Source organism: Homalodisca vitripennis, chromosome 3, assembly GCF_021130785.1.
Source record: "Homalodisca vitripennis isolate AUS2020 chromosome 3, UT_GWSS_2.1, whole genome shotgun sequence".
NCBI lineage: Eukaryota > Metazoa > Arthropoda > Insecta > Hemiptera > Cicadellidae > Homalodisca > Homalodisca vitripennis.
In genome coordinates, this window is record NC_060209.1 from 6,988,050 (window position 1) to 7,013,705 (window position 25,656).

At 33.2% G+C, this 25,656-nt stretch overlaps 1 protein-coding gene across 1 annotated transcript in view; it reads left to right on the forward strand.

The window, feature by feature from the left end:
- Positions 1 to 25,656, forward strand: part of LOC124356566 (TBC1 domain family member 15) — a 57,680-nt gene that overhangs the window by 12,691 nt on the left and 19,333 nt on the right. The window contains 7 exon segments of the mRNA XM_046807643.1: positions 991 to 1,114; positions 7,064 to 7,259; positions 11,644 to 11,837; positions 14,497 to 14,741; positions 16,373 to 16,571; positions 23,243 to 23,478; positions 24,690 to 24,887. Of these exon segments, the coding sequence (XP_046663599.1) occupies positions 991 to 1,114; positions 7,064 to 7,259; positions 11,644 to 11,837; positions 14,497 to 14,741; positions 16,373 to 16,571; positions 23,243 to 23,478; positions 24,690 to 24,887 (1,392 nt within the window).

Sequence of the window (25,656 nt, forward strand, 5' to 3'; positions counted from 1 at the left end):
CGTCAAAAATGGATGAAAATGTTAGTAATCTGATTCGGTATAACCATTGATTAAGTGAATAATTGGTGAAATTGTAGTTATTGATAAGGAATGAGTACGGAAAATTTTACATGCCACTGTTAACATTTATTTGAAAGGTGTGTGCTAAAATGGTGCCTAAAATTCTAATGTTTGAACAAGAAAAAGCTCCCAAAAGTGTTTTTTCTGACACTTTGTATGCAATTGAAAATGAACCAAATTTTTTGGAAATGTTAATAAAATATGTGGTATTTTTACTTATGATCCAAAAACAAAGTGCCAATCCATGTACTGGAACCCAACTTCACCGAGAGCCAAAAAAGCTTGAATGAGCAAGTCAAAATTTACAGTAATGATTTTTTTTTTAATATCCATAGGATTGTGTACCTTCACTGGGTTCCTGAACACCAAACAATTTATCAATATTACTACCTTGAGGTATTTTCTAAACAACGTCAAAGTGTAAGGAAAAAAACATCCTGAAATGTGGAAGGACAAATCATGGGTTCTCCACCAAAGACAATGTGCTAGCTCATTCCGCGTTATCTGTCAAGAGGTTACAGCATCTCAGTGTTAGATCCACTTTATTCACCCTTCTTGCACCATTTCACTTATTCCCTAAGTTGTAATCTGCGATAAAAAGGACAAGATTTGAGTTTGTGTAAAAGAGAAAGCGGAATGTGTCCTGAAGGAGCTGATAGTAGGTGACTGTCCAGCACTGTTTCCAACAATGGAAAATTCGTGTGGAGCATTGTAGGGATAGAGAAGGAGTGTATATTGAAGGTGTCAGTAAGTGCTTATGTATAACATTAAAATAAAATATTTTACAACACCAGTCTCGTTATTTAATAGCCACACCTCACACTCATATGAATCTAGATTCTAAATGTTATGATACACTATAGTCTGTAATTGATTAATCATAGTTCAATGTCACGTATGGTAGTTGTACACAGAGTCATGTGTTTGCAGAGTTTTGGCAAGTGTATAGAGTGGAAGCCAATTGAAGTATCTGAAGTGTCAGATTGCACCGAGCAGGACTGGTCTCTGGTGACAACGGTTGGGCAACGTCCTCGCACCATCAGCAACAATAGTGGTTAGTTGACACCTACAGAATATGTTGATTTTCAGTGCCAAAACTAAATTGGCAGTTTCTTGATAAAATATTTCAAAATATAAAGAAACCTTCAAAGTTTGTAAAAAAGTTAGAAAAACAGACAGCAAGATTTTTTAAATATGTTGTTTGATCTCATATTCATTTTATTTTGATGTGATACATTTCATAAAATAGCTAGAAAGTGTGGACAGTATCTATACATCAGCTATAATTGTCAGCTATTATTCCATACTAGAACCTTAAAATTGCTGTATAACATCGAGTGCAAAAACTATTGAGTAAAAATAGTCTTGCTAATTGAGTACCGAAAACAGTTTTTTCATTATTAACTGGAACTGGCATATCACTAGTAAACAAACTTTATTTTCACTTTCTCTTTAGTATAAGTGTTACTTTTTAAACAATTAAAATGCTCTTTTCAATGCAAAATTACCTTATTGCTGATTATCCTCATTCTCTGTAAACGCACTCAACCCTACTTGAGTAACCTCACTTAACCTCATGCTTTATAGTTTGGTTGAATACTCCGACTTGTGTCATGATTCTCTGATTCTTGGGTGAGAGTGGGTGACGGCAGAATAGTGTAAATAGTGCTGATATCCAGTTAAAAATTATCTGAAAGTCTTTGTCTTGCCATTTTACTCACTCAATAACCACACAAACTGCATTCCAACATGCACATTACATTACATTACACGATCAGTAATTGCACAAACACCCACGTTTATTTACTCACGTAAACACATCATAACGTTTACAACGGGCAACGTAAAAATGAGGTTACAACATAATTATATAGGATAATACAACAACATAATTGTACACAAACAGATATAGAATCAGCAGATTACTTGGAACAACCGATTCTAGTGATAATAACGCTTGAACGCTTGTGTAGTAGTGATGCTTGAAGGTGTTTTTTATTCATTCCTCTAGATCGCATACGTATTCAGGAGAGATTATTCATCACGAGTAATCATTGTGAAAACTGTTTAGCGCCATAGCGCTTCCTACGTGGGTATCTGGATTACTGCAGGGGCACGTAGCACGCTCCCGACAAGAGATCAAACACAGACCCTTATTAGTTAAAAAAAATATTTTACTTAAATGATTAACTAATTAAATGGTTGATTTAATTTTTCTTGTTATTTAAAGTCAAGAGAGTATTGAAATCATTTGATTGAGATAATGTTGTGCACAGTGAAGTGGAGATAAGATCCGGTCACAACTGCTCTTCTGTTTAACAGAAAGTTTAGTCGGAGTGTAGTGAGTTACTAAACGACAAGGAGCAGCAGATATAACGTCTTGAGTGTGTTAGTACTGTCATAGAAAGACAAGGACACGGCAGGCAGTGGAAGAGGGGTGAGCGATCATGATGCTAGCTCTGTCACTCGGCATGACACTTCATTTCTATTAAAAGGGAACGATTGTTGTACTAGAAAGTTCGTAAATATCAAGAAATGAGACCGAATATGCGCGCATGGTGATCATGGTGCAGCCCTAGCATTGATCCTCAGAACTCAGACCTCACCACATCTTGTCCATATGGATGATTCATATCTTGTGTAACTTGTGTAATCAAAGGTATTCTTATACAGGAATAACATTTCTAAAATCTGTTCTATAAACAATAACAAGTCTTGAAGATGTTTAAACCAAAGTTAAAAGAATATTTAATTCAAATTGCATATTACTCATTTCAAGAATAATTTTATACAATTGCGTTTATTTTATGAAACTTACATTACTTTAATTATTAATGTGACTTAATTGTAGTTGACTTTATTTATTGTACTCATGTGCATAATGTAATAAAGATATTTTGACTTAAAACCTTTCTTTTCTGCGTTATCAACTTATGGTTAATAAACATATAATATGTGTATAAATACACTTTTTCATTTTTCTACATTCTGCTAGTTACAACGAAATAAAGCAATCAATTGATAATTTTTAACATTTTTGGCATTGTGAGTGAGGTAACAGCAGTTTAAGATTGCTGCGGTACGGAGCGCAAGAATTTCCGTTGAACATATTGACGTCATTGGCTATGGCATTGAACCTTTTTTTTGTTATAGCTGGATATTATAAGTTAAGTTAAGCATTTATACACTAAGTTGCACAATTTTGTCATAAATAGTTTAGTTTATTATATACCTTCCACAGATACTGTGTGCTGGAAATCTTGTTATAATTATAACTTATAGAAAAATAAAATTTAGCCTTTTAAAATTATTTTAACATTGTATTTTCTATTTATAACATTAATAATTTGATGTTTTAATAACATAATTTCATCTCCAAGCAGTTTTACAAAAGTTCTGCCGCAGTCAATGTGTTTAAACATTTACCTTAGCATAAGTAAATTAATAGTTATAGGCTCTAATAAAATACGGTTCATATTTTACCTTGTGTTTATTAAGTTGACTGTGAAGGTTGAAGCTCACCAAACTGACTACTTGATCATAATGGTCCTAAGATGACACAACACATCTTATCTGAGAGAAGAAATTTAGATTGTTTGTTATACATTATTCTCATTCATTAGTATAAAAAATGTGCTTGTTAATAAATTAAGGAATGTAATGCTTGTTTTATCTGTAGTGATAGTCAGCTGTATTGGTGTACAACTTGATTTAATAACCATTAGAACAATACTGTACCTCCAACTCTCTTGTAATTGTGGTATTTTTGGTTGCAGAATCTTGGACAAGTCTCTTTTGAAAGATATATAATTTTGAATTGAATAATATGCGTAAAAATACTTTTTTGTTTGGTTTTATTATTGGTTATTCAGAAAAAGTTTTATATTTTTTTGTTTTATTGATAAAGTAATAAGTATACATTTTAAAACAATCTTTATAAATTATATTTTTTAAATTAGGCATTACCCATAATCCTACAACCAAATGTAAGGACGTAATATTGTTTAATTTTTGACATGTAAAACTCAAACTCGTTTTACTACAAAATCTTCAAGAATGGCTTAATTAACTTGCTAGCAGATAACATAATAACTCACAGAATAACACTAACATTGCAAGAGCAAAGTATTTTGGGTTGATTTGTTGAAGTGGTCTCTATTGTACTCAAATTATATACTTAAACAGACAATACGTATCTTAGTGCACCAGTGTATATAGTTGTTAGTCTAGTATTATTTCTAATATAATAAACTGATACACCAGAGAATTGAAGGACCTAGCAGAATGTAGAGAAAGAGGTACACAGACAGACTACCTTTTTACTCTTTAGCTCTAATAGAAAATAGATCTCTTCCTTAGATCAATATAAAAAGTTCCGAGTCTCCAGGCCACTTCTATCAAGAGAGACATACGGACTTACTGCTTGCATGACCTTTTTACCACAAAATACAATAGGGTTCTTCTGTGGACAAAAAGAAACATATGTCCCAGATTTCAAATCTCTAAGGATTTTTCTATACAAAATTATTGCACAAACGGGCAAAACAGATAGACAAATAGACAAACGGAGTGCCCTTTGATCTTTCGATCACAAAATTGATAAGGTTCTTTCATCGACCAAGAGAAACCTATGTAGCAAGTTTAGTTTTTATGAATTTTCTATCAAGAATTACACAGATAGATAAACAGACAGACAGACTGACACTGACCTTTACACTTCAAAACCATTTCTTCTTCCTTGAACCAAGAGGAACCAATCTGCCAAGTTTCACATCTTTAGAATTATTCTATCAAGAATTACACAGATAGATAAACAGACGGACAGACGGATAGACTGACACTGACCTTTACACTTCAAAACCATTTCTTTTTCCTTGAACCAAGAGGAACCAATCTGCCAAGTTTCACATCTTTAGAATTATTCTATCAAGAATTACACAGATAGATAAACAGACGGACAGACTGACACTGACCTTTACACTTCAAAACCATTTCTTCTTCCTTGAACCAAGAGGAACCAATCTGCCAAGTTTCACATCTTTAGAATTATTCTATCAAGAATTACACAGATAGATAAACAGACGGACAGACGGATAGACTGACACTGACCTTTACACTTCAAAACCATTTCTTCTTCCTTGAACCAAGAGGAACCAATCTGCCAAGTTTCACATCTTTAGAATTATTCTATCAAGAGTTATTACATAGATGGACAGACAGACAAAGGCACATTTTCAGTAAGGCCTTGTTGGGTTCTTAATATTACATCTAATACTACCTAGATAATGTTTAATTTAGTTTAATATGAAATAATAGCATGTATGGCGGTGGGAGCAGAATAGCTTGTTTGGTTCTCTCTAAAGCTGCTAACTGATTGGTCAGGATACAGGGCATCATTGCGGCAGCCCCTACCCTCTCTCTGCCCCCCCTTACGTCATCGTAGACATCGCAGGTCCCATCGCCAACATCACAGGGAGTATAATCTTGTGAAGCCCTCCACTGGTAAATTATGATAGTTTTACTACCTTCACAAATTAATTGAAATTTTAAATGGTAATTTTATACAACATATTTTGTTAAAGTCAAATAATGTATTATAAATTACTGAGTAATTATTTCACATATATATGTATGAAATAATAATAAAATAAAAATATATATTATTATATACTATTTTATATATATATATATATATATATATATATATATATATAAAATAATAATATAATTAAAAATAACAATGTAATGTATTAATGCAATTTATAATATATTATACAAATATATATATTTATTTATTGAAGTGGTATATGCAATATGTTTTATATATTTATATAAAAAAAACCCTCCTACTGGCCAGTGACTTATTTTAGTTCCATTGAACTAAACTATCTCAAAATGATATAACATTTGTTGGGTTTGTATGTAGAGCAATATTGTATTTGGAGCTATTAAAATACCATTGTGTTGTTATTGGTTAATTAGCTACTTAATATGTTAGTATAATACATTTTATATATATAAAAAGTCAGTGTTGTAAATTGGTGTTTGTTGCTTTGTTCATAAATAAATGTTATCACATTATGTATTCACTTTAACCGGGATATACTAGTGGACTAGCTCACTCGTACATCGCATTTACAATGCTCGTATCACGACTTCACTTGTGCTTTATTAACACCTTCCACTTCATTAATTACTGGTACATTATCATCACTACCAGCGGAAAATGTATAATTCATTGTTATTTAAAAAAATATCAACTGCCTGTCACCTATCCTATGAAGTTAAAAATATAATGGTTTATAAATTGAATTGAACAGAAAATTAGGAGGTAATGATAATTTTATTTGAAATTAAATTTGCTTTACAAATAACACTCATTCTACACAAATATAAGCAATGCAAGTTCGACTTATTACACAAATTACCACGATTGTATTAAATTGAATCTGTTGCCATTAAGGTTTTCTGCTCCAGGTGTAAAACATCAGATTTTGGTCTTAGAAACTAAATAAATGCCCATCCTATCTAGTGGTAAATCAGGAAATAAAGTAGAGTACTTATATTTTGTACAGTTTCTCCTCTCTTGAGATCCATGGTAAAGTAACACAATAAAATAGGACAATGTGCACAGCCAGATAACTTGTTAGCAGTTCTTGTTATCAGTACATAATCTATGGATGACTAGTTACTTCATCAATGTTAAGTGTTGGAGTCAACATATGATATCATTCTGTATGTTCAGGCTTTAGAATGTTTAAAGTTATTTGTATTTGTATTTATGTGTTCATCCATTATACTAGTACAAGAGCTCATCATTGTTTGCAGTTAAATTAGTTAATTGAATGAGATAGATAAATTAATACTAACGTTTTTATGAGTATTGTAATTATACACTTAACACTCTCGGCCCTAAGTAAAGACTCATGAAAATTATATTTACCCTTAATGTATAGTAACACAGATGGCTGAAGCTGAGGTACTAGTTCCTATGTTCTTTCAGTAGGTAGTTACGATGGGCACAAGATGCAGCCAGTTCGTATTGAAATGCGAGAACTGAAAAGCTACAAGGTGAAGAAGCACGGACGTAACTTAATACTAATGCAGAATGATGGAACATCTCACAATGCTTTCTACTTCCAGTACGGCAACGCAGACTGCTTTGTGAACGCTATTCGCGCGTACGTACACACTAGGAGGTGAGAAACAACAAACTTCTGAGTTAATTTTTGTTACTTTTCCTAGCTATATTTTATCTTATAAGTAAAAGGTGCATTACATATGATTCAGCCAGATATAGTTGTCTACACTTATTTTATTTCGTTATTCATATTGTTGCAATAGATTGAAAATAAGGCTTTACTCTTGTGTGAAATAACATTTTGAAGGAATTCGCTAAATATTCAATTTATATTGATTGGAAAATTTTAAAGGTTCTTACAGATTTGATTTTAGTGGAATTTAAAAATAGTGTCCAGTATATAGTTTTACTTTGTTTCTTTAATATTTAGTATTTTAAATAAAATAATATAACCTTTTTTTGTATTTTCTTTTTAAATTAACTAGAGTGTCATATTACATTTATCCAATTTACAAAAGATTTAATCACTTAAGTGGTAGAATTCATCCAAAGTGTAGTAGACTGGTCGATCCATAAATCAGTTTAAGTTGTTCTTCAGAGTCTTGATAGACAGTATTCTACCAGATGGTCTGTAAGATGGCTATGAAGTCAGCTGCCAATGTAGTCAGGTTTCTTCTCAAAAAGTGTCATTTAGTGTTGTACAGTTACAAAGTGGGATCCAAGGATGTTTGTTATTAGTGGAATTTTGTTGTCAGTATAAAAGATAACTTCGTGTATTACAACTGTCACCATCCTTAATTCCTTGAGGGCATTCAACATATTTTCATTTGCAGTGTTAGGTTGGCCAGGATTCTTGTTGCCTGTTTTTGTAAAATCAGAACTCTCCATGTGTAGATGTGCCTCCCCATGCACTTAACCATATCTGATGTGTCTCACATCTGAAGTATGCTATTCATTCCAGCTGTATTGTTGTCAGCAATGGCTTTCATTCTTTTCAAGGCAAAACACCCAGTCAAAGTGAGGTCTGCATCAATAACTAGTTCCATGAACTTTACTTCTTTTTTATAATTGTAAGCTCTGTCAAGTTATTACTGTGTCAAAAGAGAATTTGTTTTGTTTTTGCCATATTGTAACTAGTTCATTTTCTCTTTTTAAAATTAGTATTTGATGAAACTATTCTTTGATAATAGATTGCGGGTAAAAAAGTCAAATTTGAATAAAAGATGTTGATATAGCAAATGCATTTATTGTTAACGAAAACACGTAAACAAGAGTGGAATACATTGTAAAAGGTCCATAAACTAGCATTGAAATGATGTAAAATATATTATGATTTTTTATTAGTTTTACCCCTTTTTTACAGTTAACACTATGAAGTTCATGAGGCATTGACTAAGAATTCAACATAATCCATTAAGTATTTCTGCAAGGAAGGTTACAGTAACATTTATTGGTATGATAAGATGATGTTGGATATTGGATTCATGGAATTTTTATACTACCATTAATTTGTAAGTTTACTATTGTAGCATCTTCCACTTTTGTTTTGTTAACCGGTGATCGGGCCAGTATGTCTTCCTAATCGTATCTACAGCTACAGCTGGTGGTGTCTATGATTGCTTCTATCTGCTATCAGTTCTAGTAATTAGGAACTTCCATTATGCAGTTTTTACAGGATGAGGTCAACTTTCCCTCTCTGGGCTTCCAGACTTTATAGGGTGAAGATGAGCTGCGCAATGTAGTGGACAGAGTTACCTCACCTCTTAATTAGGGCCCAGTCATCTCCCAAATTCAGTGAATCATCAAAGCTAATTTTTCACTCTGAGACGTTAATAAGCCTGGGAGATGGTATACAAAACAAGCACTCTAGAATGCTGAGTTCTGGTACATTTTAATTTTGCACGACAATTTGTGATGTCACACCTCAGAAACTATAGATGTTCTGGATCAATTAATGAAGTAGTCACCCCACAATAAAGATCTATTTTTAGTGAGTTTAACCTTTTCTTGTACATAAACAAAAGGCATGTCTAAAGGCACAGGTAAAAACTTTTTTTGAAGAATTTTAGAACAATAAGGATCACAATAAACGCTTATACTATGATTTAGTCATCCTTCATTCATAAAATGTACATTTGTGTTAAGAATAACGTGTGTAATAGAAAGTATACAATTAAATTAACTAGCATGAATACTTGGATTTAAATTGAGTTACTTACTTTTAGGAATAGGATATGTATAAAAATAAAACCTAAATTTTGTAATTATAAATATTAAACTTTTTACATTCATTTACATACACTTTTAAACATATACAAATGATTGATGCCTCCTTTCTTGTGGTTCAGATTTAGAAATAAAATTTGTATTATATGTTGCAATTTACAAAATATACAAATTATAAACTGTTAATAGATGAAGATAACAAAAAATGCTTTTCTTAGTCTTTTAACCCTAGAGCTGGTATGAAACGAATTTTCATCGCCAAAGGCCTGTCCGATTTGACAACGACGAATATTCGTCGCCAAAGTAGACATGTACAGTTATTGAAATTGTAGGCAATTAAGGTCATATAATTGATTTTTATTTGATATATTCTGGAAGAGCAATAACTATAGTACCGATTTACTGTTCTTACTTCGATTATTGTCTTCTTTGTTTACCGTAAACATAGTTTTTTTTGGACAGCTGACGTGAACGTAGTACGGGTCAACCACATTGTTGTGAAACTAAACAAGTGCCGGGTTTTGTGTTTGAGGTTACGAATCCAACAATATTTGGTGTTGTTATTATTGTTTTTTTTAGCTTTCTTAGGTTATAGTTTTAGTTGTTCAGTATGGGTGAAAACTTTAGAGACCGATCAAATGATCCTAGAGAGCTCGCAGGGCGGGATCTAGTGACGCTGAGTGAAAAATGAAACTTTGTACATATTGTACATATGTAAATAAGGTAAGATTAAAATTTATTATTTTATTTTATTTTTGTTTTGTTTCAACTGTCATACTTATATAAGTATAAATGCAGTCAAGAGATTATGTTTACCCTTGAACAATAATATTTATTTAGAAATGTACGCATTTTTGAAAATAAGTCAATGTGGGTGCTTTTTCATACAAAGCCCTGTAACACATACATTTTGAGGTAAAAGTTACAATAATTATATATTTTTGGAATCAGGACAATATTTCGAATAAGTTATACATTTACGGTTTTGATGTAAAGCTAATTGCTAAGCAGTTACACAACGGAATATTTACAAAAAAATTTCCAAAAAAACATTTTTCTTACATTTTGTAAAAAAAATAAAAATATGTTTCCATGGAAACAATAAGATATTGTTATTATAGTGCTCTCCATAATAGTTGTGAATACATTGACATATAATAATTTATATTTGGATTAACAGTTATGAAATGTGATACATTATAAGAAACGTCTGCGAGGCTGTTAAAATAGAGCCGCCAGTACAGAGTGACACCATTGCCAGTTCTAGGGTTAACATTAGACTACTTATACTATGCATCATAGTAGGAGTGCATTATTATTATTTTTTAAAATATTTCTCTATAGTTCACTATACACTTCCGTGGCTATATATCATGAGTTGATTTAAAACAAGTTGAAAAATAAAAGAAATGTTTGAAGTATACATAAAAAAATGTACTTGAATGATTTTTATTCTTTAGCATGTTTTATTTAATGCCTAAAGAATTTTATTTTCTGAACATCCTTTGTATAGCATTAAAATCAATATTAAGATTTAGTGCTGATTCTGTATAAAATAATAATGATAATTAAATAAATTAAAGAAATACATTAGAATATTAACCTTGTGCAAAAATTACACAGTATTGCACAATAATATTACATTTTTGGATACAATTGAGTGTACAAATATTTTATAAAGTTATATGACTATTCTGTACACACATTGTTGTTTAAAATCCAAATTAAAATAATTACTGTCAAAAAATATTTATGTGTATGCCATCATAAAATTTTATGGTAAAAATGCAAAAGAAAGTACCATAAAATTTTACATACCTATTTTAATGTATCAGTTACTTTGATGAAAGATTTTTAGATATCAAAAATAGTTTATATTATTTATTAATTAAGAATGAGGTAAAAGTGTTCAGTTTAATAAATGGAAGTATCTCCAAAATTTACATGTAACTATCAATTTAATTAATTTGCTGCTTATCCCTCTGTAATATAATTTATTTATTAATTCTATATCCAACTTAAAAATGTAATTTTTGTAGTTCTTTAAAAAATATTTGTCCAAGGAATAGAGAGACAATTTTTTGTGGACTGTTCGTGTATGAGTTATTATCTAAACTCAAACAAGACTTCATTCCCTTATCAGTTCCACTGATACATTGATTCATTATTTGTTTGCCACCCACGGAGTTCAACATGTAACCACTGTGGTGTCTCCTGCCAGTGTACGTTTTGTGGTTTTGTGCGTATGTTGTTCATTGATAAGTGCTTGTGTTCAGATCGGCTCGTGACCGGAACCTGTTTATTGTGCTTGAAGAGAGAAATGAGGTGCAATCACTGAACCATTCGTTTGCCGAGCTCAACTTGTTCCCTGAGAATCCAACCGACGTTGTGTGGAAATTCATGTCGAATCTAAAGCATCGTCCGTATGAAACGACACTGGAGACGTTTTCGAAGCTGACTGATGTGTTTTGTGAGTTTAAATATGGAATATTTTGTTATTATATAAGTTTAAGAAACTAGTTTTGAGACACATGCTTTTATTATGAGCACAGCTTCTGGTCTGTAAGTCCAGCAAGTTAGTTATTTATTTGTCTTCATACTCTGTAGAAATTGTTTATAAAAACATTACATTATAAGTGTTTTCTTTTGATGTGTGTGATATTTTTCTGTCTAATATACTTTGTCAATATTTTTCAATGTTAAAATGTATTTTCAAAATATTATGAAGTTTTATTATGATGCAAAAGTAATATAATTATTACAAACATTGTAGTATGAAATCACTGGAGTACTTATCACAAAGTGGTTGAGTAAAATAAGCACACAGAGTTTGGGTTCCACCTGCTATACCATTGATATATTCGGCTAACCTCAGTCATGAAAATGCTGTCAATGTTGCAGGGTTAACAGAATTTTTACAGTCAATTGTAGTATCTAATCAATTGAATTCTTATCACAGAGTGGTTCATTAATGGGCACACAAGAGTTTGGGTTCCACCTGCTATACCATTGATATATTCGGCTAACCTCAGTCATGAAAATGCTGTCAATGTTGCAGGGTTAACAGAATTTTTACAGTCAATTGTAGTATCTAATCAATTGAATTCTTATCACAGAGTGGTTCATTAATGGGCACACAAGAGTTTGGGTTCCACCTGCTATACCATTGATATATTCAGCTAACCTAAGTTATGGAGAAGGCCCTCAATGTTGCATGATTAATAGAATTATTACAGACATTTGTAGTATCTAATCCCTTATAGTTCTTAATATCCAATCACTAATCATTAGAGTTCTTATCACAGAGTGGTGCAGTAATAAGCACACAGAGTTTGGGTTCCACCTACTATACCATTGATATATTTAGCTAACCTCAGTTATGGAAAAGGCCCTCAATTTTGCTTTGTCTAAAACTGGGAGGACTATACAGACTTCCTCATGATCTTGCAGGCCATCATTGACATGTACTTGAAAGATCCTGATTTGCAGTATGTGGAACTCTTCCGTTTGTGGTCATTGTTTTTATCTATTTACTTGACTGTCTCAAAAAACAAATTGGTGGGTATTAGAAAGAAAGAAGTACTGGAACTATAGCATTTAACTTCATGGATAGTGTCATCAGATATTCCACTAGTGAAACTGAAAGTAAAATAAAGTTGAGCATCAAAAAGCATGTAGTTGAACATAACCTACTACTTTAATAAAAAGCTGCGTTAGATCAATAGGACATGGTATTTAACTGGAGTCATTAGGAATTATTGTTGTGTCACCTACTTGATGCTTCCGAGAAAGTGCTTGTCATCTGACCTTGATATTCATACAACAGACATGACTGAATGTGCCTGAGTTCCTATATTCCTGGTATCCAAAAAAATAACTAGATAATTATTTAAAGAATTGTCTGTCACCCTGATAAAATCTCATTGATAGCAACAAGAATTAAAATATTGTTCTTAATATGTCTTTGCCATCGTCTTTGTTAGTTATTATGACCTTAATTATTTTGCACATAGCCTATTTATTACTTTTGTTAAATATTTGTAATAATTGGTTAAAAGGGTGTTTACCAATAATATAAGAAAAAGGTAGTTGAATGTTTATACATTTTAATTTAATATTAAATATTTTAATACCTTTTTATGTCGTCAACAATGTTTCTTATTTGTTCTGATGCATTCTTTTCAAGGAGAGTACTTTTTCTGAGGGTGTACTTAAGAAGAAAAAGATGAGAATAGTATAAGTATAGTTCTAAAAAAGATAGACATATTAATTGTTTTATTTTATTACTCATAATAAAATTGTCTGCACTATACAATTAATTATTTAATAATAATTTGATTGGATATTCCCTTTTTTAAATATTTTACTTTGATATTACAAAAATGTTTTTGCTTAAAGATTCACAGTTTACTATAAAAAATTCAATTTTAATGTCGGAAACAAAATTTTTCAGTTGTCTTGCTTTATTTTCTATAAGAGTACAACATTTGATGTTGATTGGTTGGAAAATGAAAACACATACACAGCTACACAAAAATACACAACACAATCTCCTGTGTAATGGCACAGCTCGGAGTGACATGATGCAAAAGCTGTTATGTGATGTGAAGTATTGTATATTCTTTTAGTAATTTAAAACAAACATTATAAGAGTGTGAAGCATTTTGTATTTATATTAATAAAATCCCTATTATATATTTATTTAATATCTATGAATATACTATAGTACAGTGCATTAGATGAGTCAAGGTACAATACAATATTTGTAGCTCTTCTTCTACTGTGTAAGGCTCTTAAACTTAAGTTTGAACTATTCAAGTTCCACTGTATTATAATTTTTCAAAATCATAACTTGGTTTTTTGCACTATCACAATACTTTCTCATGCACTAAGTGCGGGATATAGGAGATAGAAAACATAGAAATACAGAATAATTAATTAAACAAATGTCAATGTTATATAGACTCGTACAATGCAATTTGCAGACGGAAAGCTGTAGGAAAATTGGACTTTGCTATTCAAAGCTTTACAGATTTACTATACCTCCTATCGTTTGTATAAAATATCTTATTTGTGTATATCTTGAGACATATTTAATGTTAACATTATTGAATGTTTATCCCGTGTAGTGTACAAGCCACCAGAGCAGCGTCCCGAGTACGAGGTGGCGGACTTACTGAACCGTAGTCTCAGCTCGGGTGAGATGTTGACAGGCGATGGTGAGGAAGACTATCAGATGATCCCCTCTCTGCCCCCTCGTCCCACCATCACACGGGGACACCCGCTCATGATGGAGCAGTGGACCCGAGCTCTGGACCCGACCACTGGGATGGTGACTGACCCGGACGGCATCAAAGATATCATCTTCAGAGGTGTAAGTTTCTCATTTATACAGATAGTTTTAGGCAGAGTCTAATGATTTTAGTCATGGAGCAGATTCATTTTGTTCAGGTTCGATGTTTTGACCAACATTCCTGGAATATCACAAACTGTAAGCCCTTTTACTCTAATTCGTTAATAAATTTAGAATACACAGCTGAGATGAGATTTTGATATTTTCTACTATTGAACATCACATTATGAGCGTGCTCAAAACAGGTTTACATTTAAATAAAAAAGTTAGTCGCCTACTGCTTTTTTTATTTATTGTTGAGGTGAGTAAGACCAATTTTTATATGCTGCACTAAATGCATAAATACACAGATTACATAGGTAAAACCTTAGAGATTAATTTAAAAATACAATATTTAAAATAACAACATACAGTAGTACATAAATATTTATATTACATTCAACAGACCTTACATATTCTTTTAGGAATTTAATTTACTGCCCTAAGAATTTTAATTGTTTTTGTCAGTGGCATCTGACATTTTGCAAATGAAATTTTTGACTATAGAATTTACTGAAATTGTGCAGACTTACGGCAAATTATCTGTTACATATTGGCTTTATAAGTAAAAAAAATAAAATACTTTATTTCTTGAAAATGTCCCTTTCAATACATTGGTTTAAAACAGTGTTCGTGTTTGTGTTTTACAATAATGTTCGTGGACATGATGCTTACTATATTTCTTTTCCCAATCTTTAACTCTAGAACTGGAAGTGCAATATTGCTAGAGTGGTAGGTGGTTTTTGTAACTATGTGTAAGTTTTTTTTTAATAAATAATAATAATAATTTGTACATATTATTATTGCCAATGACGCAGTGTAGCATGTATGATGGGTATTACAAGATAACTGAATTGAGCAACGTCGAGCGTGGCTGCTGCTTGGATGGGTTGTCCTTACAAGTAGTCCACCTGTCCGGCCGTTGGTGGTGGTTCGGAAATCACCTTTAACCCTTTAATCGCCACGCCTGAAGTGTGCCGTGTAACTGTAGTTTTGTGAAGAAACGCGATGCCCAAGTATACTCATTTTCATATTATCAGCTGTTATTTTGTGTTACTTGGTGTTTTATTATATTAGAAATGTCTAAAAGATAGCTGTTCAGTTGGTGGTGCAATCTTGTGGACATTACTCAAACTACTTGAACTCCACGTGCTATATATTATACACTAATTCAGGATTGGTTATGTTGATATTTGACGAGGTGTTTTCTGATGGTTGTTTACTCGTAGATAATTGTGTGATAGTGGTAATATGTTGTAATTATTTGATAAATTTACATTATTTGAGAAGCTTCTAAACATTGCTAATTTTTTACTCTATTTATTAAACTTTAAATGTTTAATATGTCATGTCAGAAATTCATAAATATGGAAAAAAACCTTTTTGGTGAAGGACCTAATGTTTGGCATTGACTATAAAAACTTTAGTCTATAAAAACTCAAGTTTGTTTTAAAGTAAATTAGACACATAGGAGAGACAATCAAATGTTGAAGTAAGTGATGGTCTACTGTTTGTTGTAAGTAAATTAGACACATAGGAGAGACAATCAAATGTTGAAGTACTGTGATGGTCTACTGTACAAGGAATGACAGACATGTTGATATTTGATGCAGGGTATCACACCATGTTTGCGACACGTGGTGTGGAAGTATCTGCTGGGTTACTACCCGTGGTACAGCACCACGCAGGAACAGCAGGAGCTGCGCAAACAGAAAGTAGAGGAGTACTTTCGCATGAAGCTGCAGTGGCGCAGCATGTCCATGGCTCAGGAGGAGAGGTTCTCCGACTACCGGGACCGCAAAAGTCTTATCGGTCAGTCTACTTATTATTCGCTCACAATTTTTTTTCCCAATATTATTGTATTTTTGTCGTAGAAAAGAAATTACAATTATATTTACTATTTAGGGAACTGTGTTTCTGTAATATGAAGACATTTACTAAAATCTTGATTCTGTGTTTAAAGTTTTATTAAACGATGATGGATTATTTGATTAAAGTTTATTAATGATGATGGATTATTTGAAAAGTATAACAGGTTCTACATATATCTGTTTCCTTCTTTCAGTTCTGAAATCTTACAAACACTATGAGTGCAAAGAGAGAACTTATACAATTAAAACACCGACACGATGAGGCAAATGAGAACTACCTGTTAATCTAGGATTACGCAGGAATGGACTTGTTAGGTTAAAAAAGATGGAGGCCTAGGGTTCGGTCGGGGTAATAGGTAAAAATGGAGTATACTGGGGTGAAACGGGTAAATAAACCATTATTTTATATTTATAAAACATGAGTTATTGATGTATTTTGGATCAGAAAAAACATTACCATAAATGATTAGAACCATCATCTTATATGGCTATTATACTGAAAGCTGGAGGTTGGTCTAAAACTGCTGGTAGCTTTCTTAAAATTGAAAAAAACATATGATTCACAGGAGTCAGTGTAACCAAGTACAAACCTAACTGATGACATCGTTAAAAGTTAACCTAATTCAAATAGAAGATTTTCAAATTCAGGTATGTATACATTACACAAATTATATACTTTTAACTATTAACTTGTTTAATGTTTTAAAGTTATAATAGGCTCTTTATGCTAATTCATAATATTGTTAACATGGGGTTAAAATAGGTATAATATATTTAAAAACTGAAAACTAACCTCACTTTTATTGTTTTAGAATCATGCCACGCACATACAAAAAGAAAAAGAAACCCAAAAAATATAGATGACATACTTTGAAGGAAGCAGTAAAGGAATTTGACAATGGAAAGCTCCAGTATATGCGTGCTAGCAAGATAAAATATAAACATTCCTTATGAAACCCTTCGGCTGTGGAGGGTGAAAATCCTCCTCCTAAAACCTCCTGGTTCTGGAAAGGCTACAGTGCTATCAAAAGAAAGAGGAGAACTTATATTGTGGAGGCTTTATTGTATGCAGCAAAGATGTGGTTAATCCTACTAGAATAGAAAAAGACGTGCAATATATGGTGTGGGGTAGCTATGTAAAAAATCAGTGGGTAGAAAAGACGCCATTCAAGGACGATCATGCCAGGGTATTGACTTTTTTAAAGCAGGGTTTTTTTTGAAAAAAAGGGTGGGCACATGAACTATCAAAAAGAACGGTAACCCGAAATATTTAACACAACCCAGGGGCTGAAGACAGTCTCAGTTTGTGGTAGATGAGTTTTTTAAAAATTTATGAGGAAAAAAAAAAAAGGGGGGGGGGGGGGGGGGGGGGGGGGGGTTTTATAGAAAAAAAAAAGGGGGGGGGGGGGTGGAAAAAAAAAATATAGGGGAAAAATATATTAAAAAAAAAAAAAAAACCAAGTTCTTGTGGATAAGGTTAGAAATTCAACCCAGAACGTATTTTCCAACTTCGGACGAACTGGCCTAGGCACAGATTCCCACTAAGGGTAAGGTTCTTTGTCCCTAAAAGTGCACAAAGTGTCCTAATTCAAGATCAGGAGGAGCTGGCAGACTGCAATAACAAGGTGTTCTTTTTGTAGCCAGTGCATCCGGTGTGAAACTGCTAACCCACCTATGTGTTGTTTTTAAAGGACAGGGAGATCTTGCAATAGTAACTTGGGTTCAAAGGAGGTACCCGCCCAGGTGCAACTCTTATGGAGTCAACACACGTCTGGCTGGATGCAATGAATATCATTTTTTGAGAAATGGCTCATTAATTTTGCAAAATCAGACAAAAAATCTTGAAAAAACCAGTTCATGTCTTGTTTGAACGGACATGAAAGTCCACTTGACCGTATAACGTAACCCGATAGTGGCAACGAGACAATGGGACATCTTATTCTTCTGTGTATTGCCCCCAAATACATACCCATGCACCTTCAGCCATTCGGAAGTTGGGGTATTTGCTCCTTATGAAAAGTGCGTGGAGAGAATATTTTTGGAAGAACTGGGTAACGGGAATCGCGGACTTAAATATGTTGACAAGGGCTGTTTTTTCCAAGGTCTTCTAAGTAAACTGGTATCGACGTTCATTCAAATTCTGTAGCACATTATTGGGTGGTTTTAAGGGCTCATGGGATCTACTCCTGTGAATAAGTCTGTTTTAGAATAAAGGAATTGAGTTTTCAGTACACAAAACCAACTAGGCCCAATGGACTTACAAAGTGGAGCACACACCCTTAAGCAAAAACTCCAATCGAAACACCCAAAGACAGTCGCAGAGGCACCCATTGGCCGACCAGAAAACCCACTGGAATTAAAAGTTAGCTAATCCTTGTACAAGATTTAACGCACGGCCCAGCAAGTTCTGTGAGCAGGCCTACCTTAAATACTTTCTCCTTCACCAATGAAGAAACTGAGAGAAGCAAATTTTTAAGTTCCATTGTCACCTGAACAGTCATCAAGTGTAAAAGATGCATTGAAAAATTCTAAGACAAAAAAGGCGAGCGAGTTTTCAAGGAATCTTGTGGTGTGAAAGTAATGACAACACAAATGAAGTAATGGTACAGACTGAAAGAAGAAGAAGATGCCAGAAAAGAGAAAATAAAAAGTAAAAACTAATAGGCCTAGAACCCATTACAAGCCTTAGGAAAAACAATAAAACAAGAGCCAGGATTGGTCCAAGCAAATCCTCAAAAAAAACCTAGAGCTACTAAACGCTTCTTTGATACGGACAGAAAAGTGACGATGAAAGCCAGCCGTCAACCTAAAAACGTAAAACCTACTGAACCCCACTGGGTGGGTTTAGGATCATGGGTAGGTTAATAAAACTACCAAAGTGAATGCGTGGCAGCAACGGTTGTGAGATGGAGTATCAGTGGACAAATTACTGGAGCACAAGTGATCTTTCGCAACAAGAGGAAGCGATATTCCGTAAAGTTTTTGACAACATGCATAAGGAGAAAGGGCAGAGCGTTACATTTTTCCTGATAAGAAGAACATTGAGTGTGGTTGATTTTAGGACAAATTTCTAATGTTTTTTTCTGTACAGAATTATAATGGAAGATTTTTCAAGTTGTGTGTAAGTGCCCCTCTCCAACGAAACTGTTTCTAATGTTTGTAAATTTTTTAAAATAAATTACTTGTTCAAACTGATATTTTTAGTAATAATAAATTTTTTGTGAACCAAAATATTTCATTAGTTATTATTTTAACTGTGCCTACTTTACACAAATACTGGGGTAAAATAAGTAAAGCACTTGTAATTATTGTGTATTTTACAATGAAAAACATTACTATACCCAGTTTTCCCCCAAACCAAGGGTACAATAGGTATTAACTATAAAAAACAAAAATTACTTTTCATACTAAATAGTTTATTAACTTTTACTACATATTTAAAACTATTCTAAGAGGTTCACAAATGATAAGCTGGAACCTGTTAATTATTTGTAATTAATTTCAAGAAACTTTTTATAAAAGGCTCTTAAAGTTTAAAAAGAGCATCGTTTTTGTACCCATTTTTAAACCGCCGACCGGGACCCCTATTTGAAGTCGAGGGACCCTGTTGTCAAAACAACGCGAAAAAGGTTTTTTCTTGAACGTCTTCCATACTCAATTTTTTTTAAAACCCTCTTCATGTTGGACGGGGAACTCTAGATTCCAGGGGTTAAGTCTGTGACAAAAGTCAAATTTTTACATGAAGCTCAAATACAAAATTGTGTTAAATCAATCCCTTGTCATCCATAGCTTTGTATTAATTGTCTTAGAATAGAATAGAATCTATTTTATTGCGATTGAAAAAAACCAATATTAATATTATTACATTGTATTGCAATGACAATAATACCTATTTTTTAACGGTATTTTATCTTAATAAACTAAATCCATTCACTCGACCCTTTCCACACAGTTGCACGCAGGTACATAACATCACACTACAAAAAAAACACAAATTCATAATACTTAGGATCAACCCCAGGGATTGCAACACCGCCGCCGCGGAATATTCAATCCCAAGTGTGCTCCCATAAACTCGCCAACTTGAGTAAAAAGCACAAGACACCGCAGGTAGTAGTTTTTTTAATTGGGGTTTTAAAATTTTTTGGAATTTTGTTTCTAAATTTTAGTGTTTCAGGGAGATTGATAATGAATTTGGATCCCAGCTTTGAGAAGGCGAGGGCCGTTCAAATGCTTGCTGTTTCTGATGCTGTTCAGGGTCTCGAAAGCGCCCCCCGAGCACTTTGTCTCGAATTATGTATCTCACTGCCCTGCATTCAATATAACACTGAAATCGACAGTAAAATGAAGTTCTCTAAAATATACAAGCTGGGTAGAGTTATCAAGTTGAGCTCCCTGAAAGGCAACTTCGACATGGACTCTCTGTTGTTCAATTTTTGTCGATGATTCGAACTAGCTTTTTTCTGCAGTCTTGGAATACTCTTTCCCAAGTTTAGATATGGGCAACCACTGCCCCACAGAGAAATTCCGTACGACAGGTATGGAAATATTAATCCATAGTAAAACCATCATTAAGACATCAGACGTACAAAAAAAACTTGATACAATTTCGAAGGACAAAAATTCCAGTATGCCAATGTAGCCACAAATACACACCTTTCAATGTGAACTTTCCCCAGGTTAAACCCTTTATCTAGGTGTTACATTTCCTAGAAATTTAAGCAGAAATCAGTTTCTTCCAGGAACAATGTTATCCATCATTTACTGTTGGGGGATTTCATAAGTATTCACACCCACGTAAACAGAAGTTGATGTTAATTTGTCTCTTTTCATGATTAGTTTTGGAAGATTATTTACCAAGCAAATTTTGAATGCAGGAGATTAAGATCAATGTGAACGGTTTGAAATCTTCCAATGAAAGTTAGAGAATCAGCCCGGAAACAGAGAGTCGTGTCATCAGCGTATTGAACGATTTTCACCATATAAGGCTGACACACATGGATATTATTCACGATAAATCAAGAAAAGGGAGACAGGACCCAAGATTGAATTTCTGTGGGCCTCCTTGGTATACTTCTAATAGTTACTTGATACTGCATTCCTGGACCTGAACACATTGACTTCTAACTGCTCAAGTAATGGAGTGGAGCCCACTGTGTGTGCTGTCCCTCGTAACACCAACAGCTTCCAGCTTGTGTAGTCAATATACCAATTGATTAACAGTATCACTCAAACGCTTTTTTGAGAGATCCAAGAAAGACACTGAGCGTTCTTTGGGTGTGTCTCAAAGCCTTCCACAATAAAGTCTTACAAGGAAGTGTGAATTGCTCCAAAAGTTGATCTTCCTGGTCTGAATACCAAATTGTAGATCAGCACAAAATTTTGTGTTCTGGTTTGTCAATGAAAATTAAGATGTCGGTCCAGGAACATATTTTTCAAAAAATTTTGCTAAAAGCATGTGTAAAATTGAAATTGGTCGATTAGTTATATCCGCTAACTTTGGATCGCCTTTTTTGAAAAAACAGGTACGACTTTTTTGCCAATTGGAGTTGCGGATGGAATGTGCCAGTTTCGAAAGAAACATTTAATGTAATTTTTTGTTCAATGGGCTTAATATGTGCTGATAACATTTGTTTTATAAGCCACATTGATTTTTTTTTTATGGCCATTCTATGTTCATTGGGACAGTTTTTAGCTGAAAAAAATTACTGTGTTTTTATAATTTAACATAAGTTACATTTGTGAAATAGGATACTGTCCGCATCTACCCACTTTGACACAACAACTCCCCTCCAAATCGTACTATTTATACAAAAAGAACAGAGTTCTAGTCTCAAGAATAGAAATTTAAATAGATGTATAAATTTTAATACTGGACAAAGTCTTTTATTGCATAAACCTAAAGCTAGAACACTCAGTTATTTTTTTACATAATTTAACTGCTTTAATAGAGGCACGTGTATATATATATAAATATTTTTTAATTTTTTTTCTTTTTTTTTTTTTTTTTTTTTTATATATAATCTCGGAATAAACTTTTCAATGCTTTTTCTCTGCAGGATTCACCCATATTTACCATGTTTTGCTGACACTTAGTAAGAATTATCAAATCATATAAGTGGGGCAAATCAAGCATTTCCATTAGGTTTCGGACGTAGTGGAAGGATGTTTTGGTAACGATGTAGGAAAAGCCTGTAGAGAGACAACATGTGTCAATGGACACTCGGACAGAATAGCTCAATGTGTCCATAATATGAGTGGATGGCTGAGCAGCGATGTGAGGTTTAATGTTCGTAATTGTAATCTTACGGTAGTTTGTGAGTTACACAGTGCTTGCCAACTCACTAGATCATCATGTTTTTTATACATACACAAAAGGTTATTAAAATGATACTTTCATTACATACTGAATAAGCTACTATCTTTTTTTGTTAATTTGAAACATCTCGATTTAATGAATCCAAACCACGCCATAAGAGTAAAACTTTCTTCTAGCAACTTTTAAGTGTTTTTTACACCCATATTAAAATTGGATATGAAAGTAAAATAGTTGAGAGCACATGAAATTCGACTGCCAAAGTTGGAATAACAAGACAGATGATTTTCCCCCAGAGAAACAAAAAAAAAGATTGTGAAAAACCGCCACTGATCGGACCCATCCTTTCTTCGAGGGGCCGAGAACCAATGCCAACCTGGGCCTGCTCTATGACATCTTGATGACTTACGTTATGTACAACTTTGACTTGGGCTACGTGCAGGGTATGAGTGACTTGTTATCTCCCATCCTCATACTGCTCAGCAATGAGGTGGATGCTTTCTGGTGCTTCGTGGGACTCATGGACCGAGTGGTGAGTCTTAAAACATTAACCCTACTAGTGGTGGTCGTTTTATCTGTAGTGTTTGGCTTACTTGGAGCTTTGCACTACTAGGTTATGTTTTTAATTTACTAAAAATACAAATAACGAGCAACCTATATAATGTTATGTATATTTTTCAGGAATGAGGAATTAATAAGTAAATTTTATCAGGGCATAACAAAATTATCATATGAGGGTTTTTATCATATGAAAATGTAAAAAGTCTGTTTAACATTTAGGCGGGGACTTTGCTTGTGAAATAAAATTGTGGGAATATTGGATATGTGAGATAGCCATTTTGTTTTAAATTTTAACTACTTTCAGAACATAAACTTTATTGTAGCCGTACAATGCTACAAACCAAAACTAACTATGCGTATAAATGATGAAAAAAACAAATTTTATGTCAGAGTTTGAAAATATCAGATTTATAAATATAAATATAGATTTAGAAATAGGTTGATTAACACTACAGAAACGTTGACAGTAGAAATTCTACTTGTGGATTAATTCGAAAACAAACTTTTTAAAACCACTATTGAAAATGTGAACAATATTTTTCACTTTAGATGTTACATATACGAGTAGTTTGTTTCCTCCAATTTGTGATTAAGGTAGTGAGATTTGTGCAGACAGCTGATTTGTTCTGATTTCTATTTTCTGGACCTGTTTTGTGTGATTCCATAGTGACATTACTGTCTGTAACTTTTAGAGTGTAGTTTTTTGCCAGACTGAAAATGTTTCTGGGGTGGGTAATACAGACTTGATAACAACACCATTGATTGGATTAATGTAAAAGTATTATGATTTGTAAATGATAGCTAATACAAGAAAAATATAGCTCAAAGAATGTTGATATTGAAATTTAGTCATAAAGTCATAAAAGCTTTAGACTTTTACAGAAATTCTTCAATATATTTTTGTTTTTACCATATTTTATTGAAGGTGTTATAAATTTAGAAGTTAAGATATTTATTAAATAAAGTATTGACTTTGTATTTGTTTATTACATTTACTTATATTAGGAGTGCAATGGAGTGCAAAGATAGTAGAAATCATTTTCTCATTGTCCTAAAACTGTGTTTCTTACTGAAGTGGAGGGAAATCCAAAAAAAATAGTTTTGGAGGTCTATGTGGATCATAAATGATAATATAGTTTTTACAATATTACGTCCAAAGTTGAAACTGATGTTGCATTACAGTTCCGCAACTTTGACATGGACCAGGCGGGCATGAAGAAGCAGTTGTCACAGTTGCACAGTCTGCTAGCAGCTGCCGAACCTGAGCTGGCTGTGTACCTCGACCAGAATGACTCGGGCAACATGTTCTTCTGCTTCCGGTGGCTGCTGGTGCTCTTCAAGCGAGAGTTCACACATGACGAGATCCTGCGGCTGTGGGAGGTGCGTTCATTATTCACTCACTTAGTAGTCCTATGGAATTTTGGAACTGGGAAACATTGATTATTAAATATGTCATTGCAAGTATTAGGTTTGATTTGTTAGAGCTGAAAGCCAACTTGCCATTTTTTTTTATGTGACTGTACAAGCCAGCGCGCCAATAGCCTCTGTTGTAATAACCACTGTGTGTCTAGTTTCGTTGTGATGTTATGTCTACAAGTTCTGCTTTATTGTGTGTTATTATCATTATGTAGTAATTTTTGTGATGGCTGATAAATTCGAGCCATCCACCACTCATGTAAGGAGGGGCGGCATGGGCCAGATTAAAGGAACTGACCCAACCCACTGAGCACTCTCTCCAACAGCGCTATTCATCCATTATTCCTTTTGTTATTGTCAGGGATCTCGGAATGTTCGGTCAAATTCCCTTGTATCGGAGGTTGACCTGTTTTTCTGGAACATTCTCCCATACTCTTGTAACAGCATTTATGAGACAATAGAACAATAGACTATGATAGAAACAATGGGTGGGAGAATAACTAGTGTTATGGATGTAATCAAACTGCATCTGATTGGCAAGGTGGAGTTGTCGGTTGTTATCATGACAATTGTCCATTATGTCATAAGTCATAAGTCATAAGTTCTTTATTGTCATTAAACATTACAAAAATGTGATAGACATAGTCAATTTGTAACAATAAGTTAGGCTATTACAATAATTTAAATGTATGAAACATAAGTAGCCTAAAATAATAGTCTATATAACAAGTAG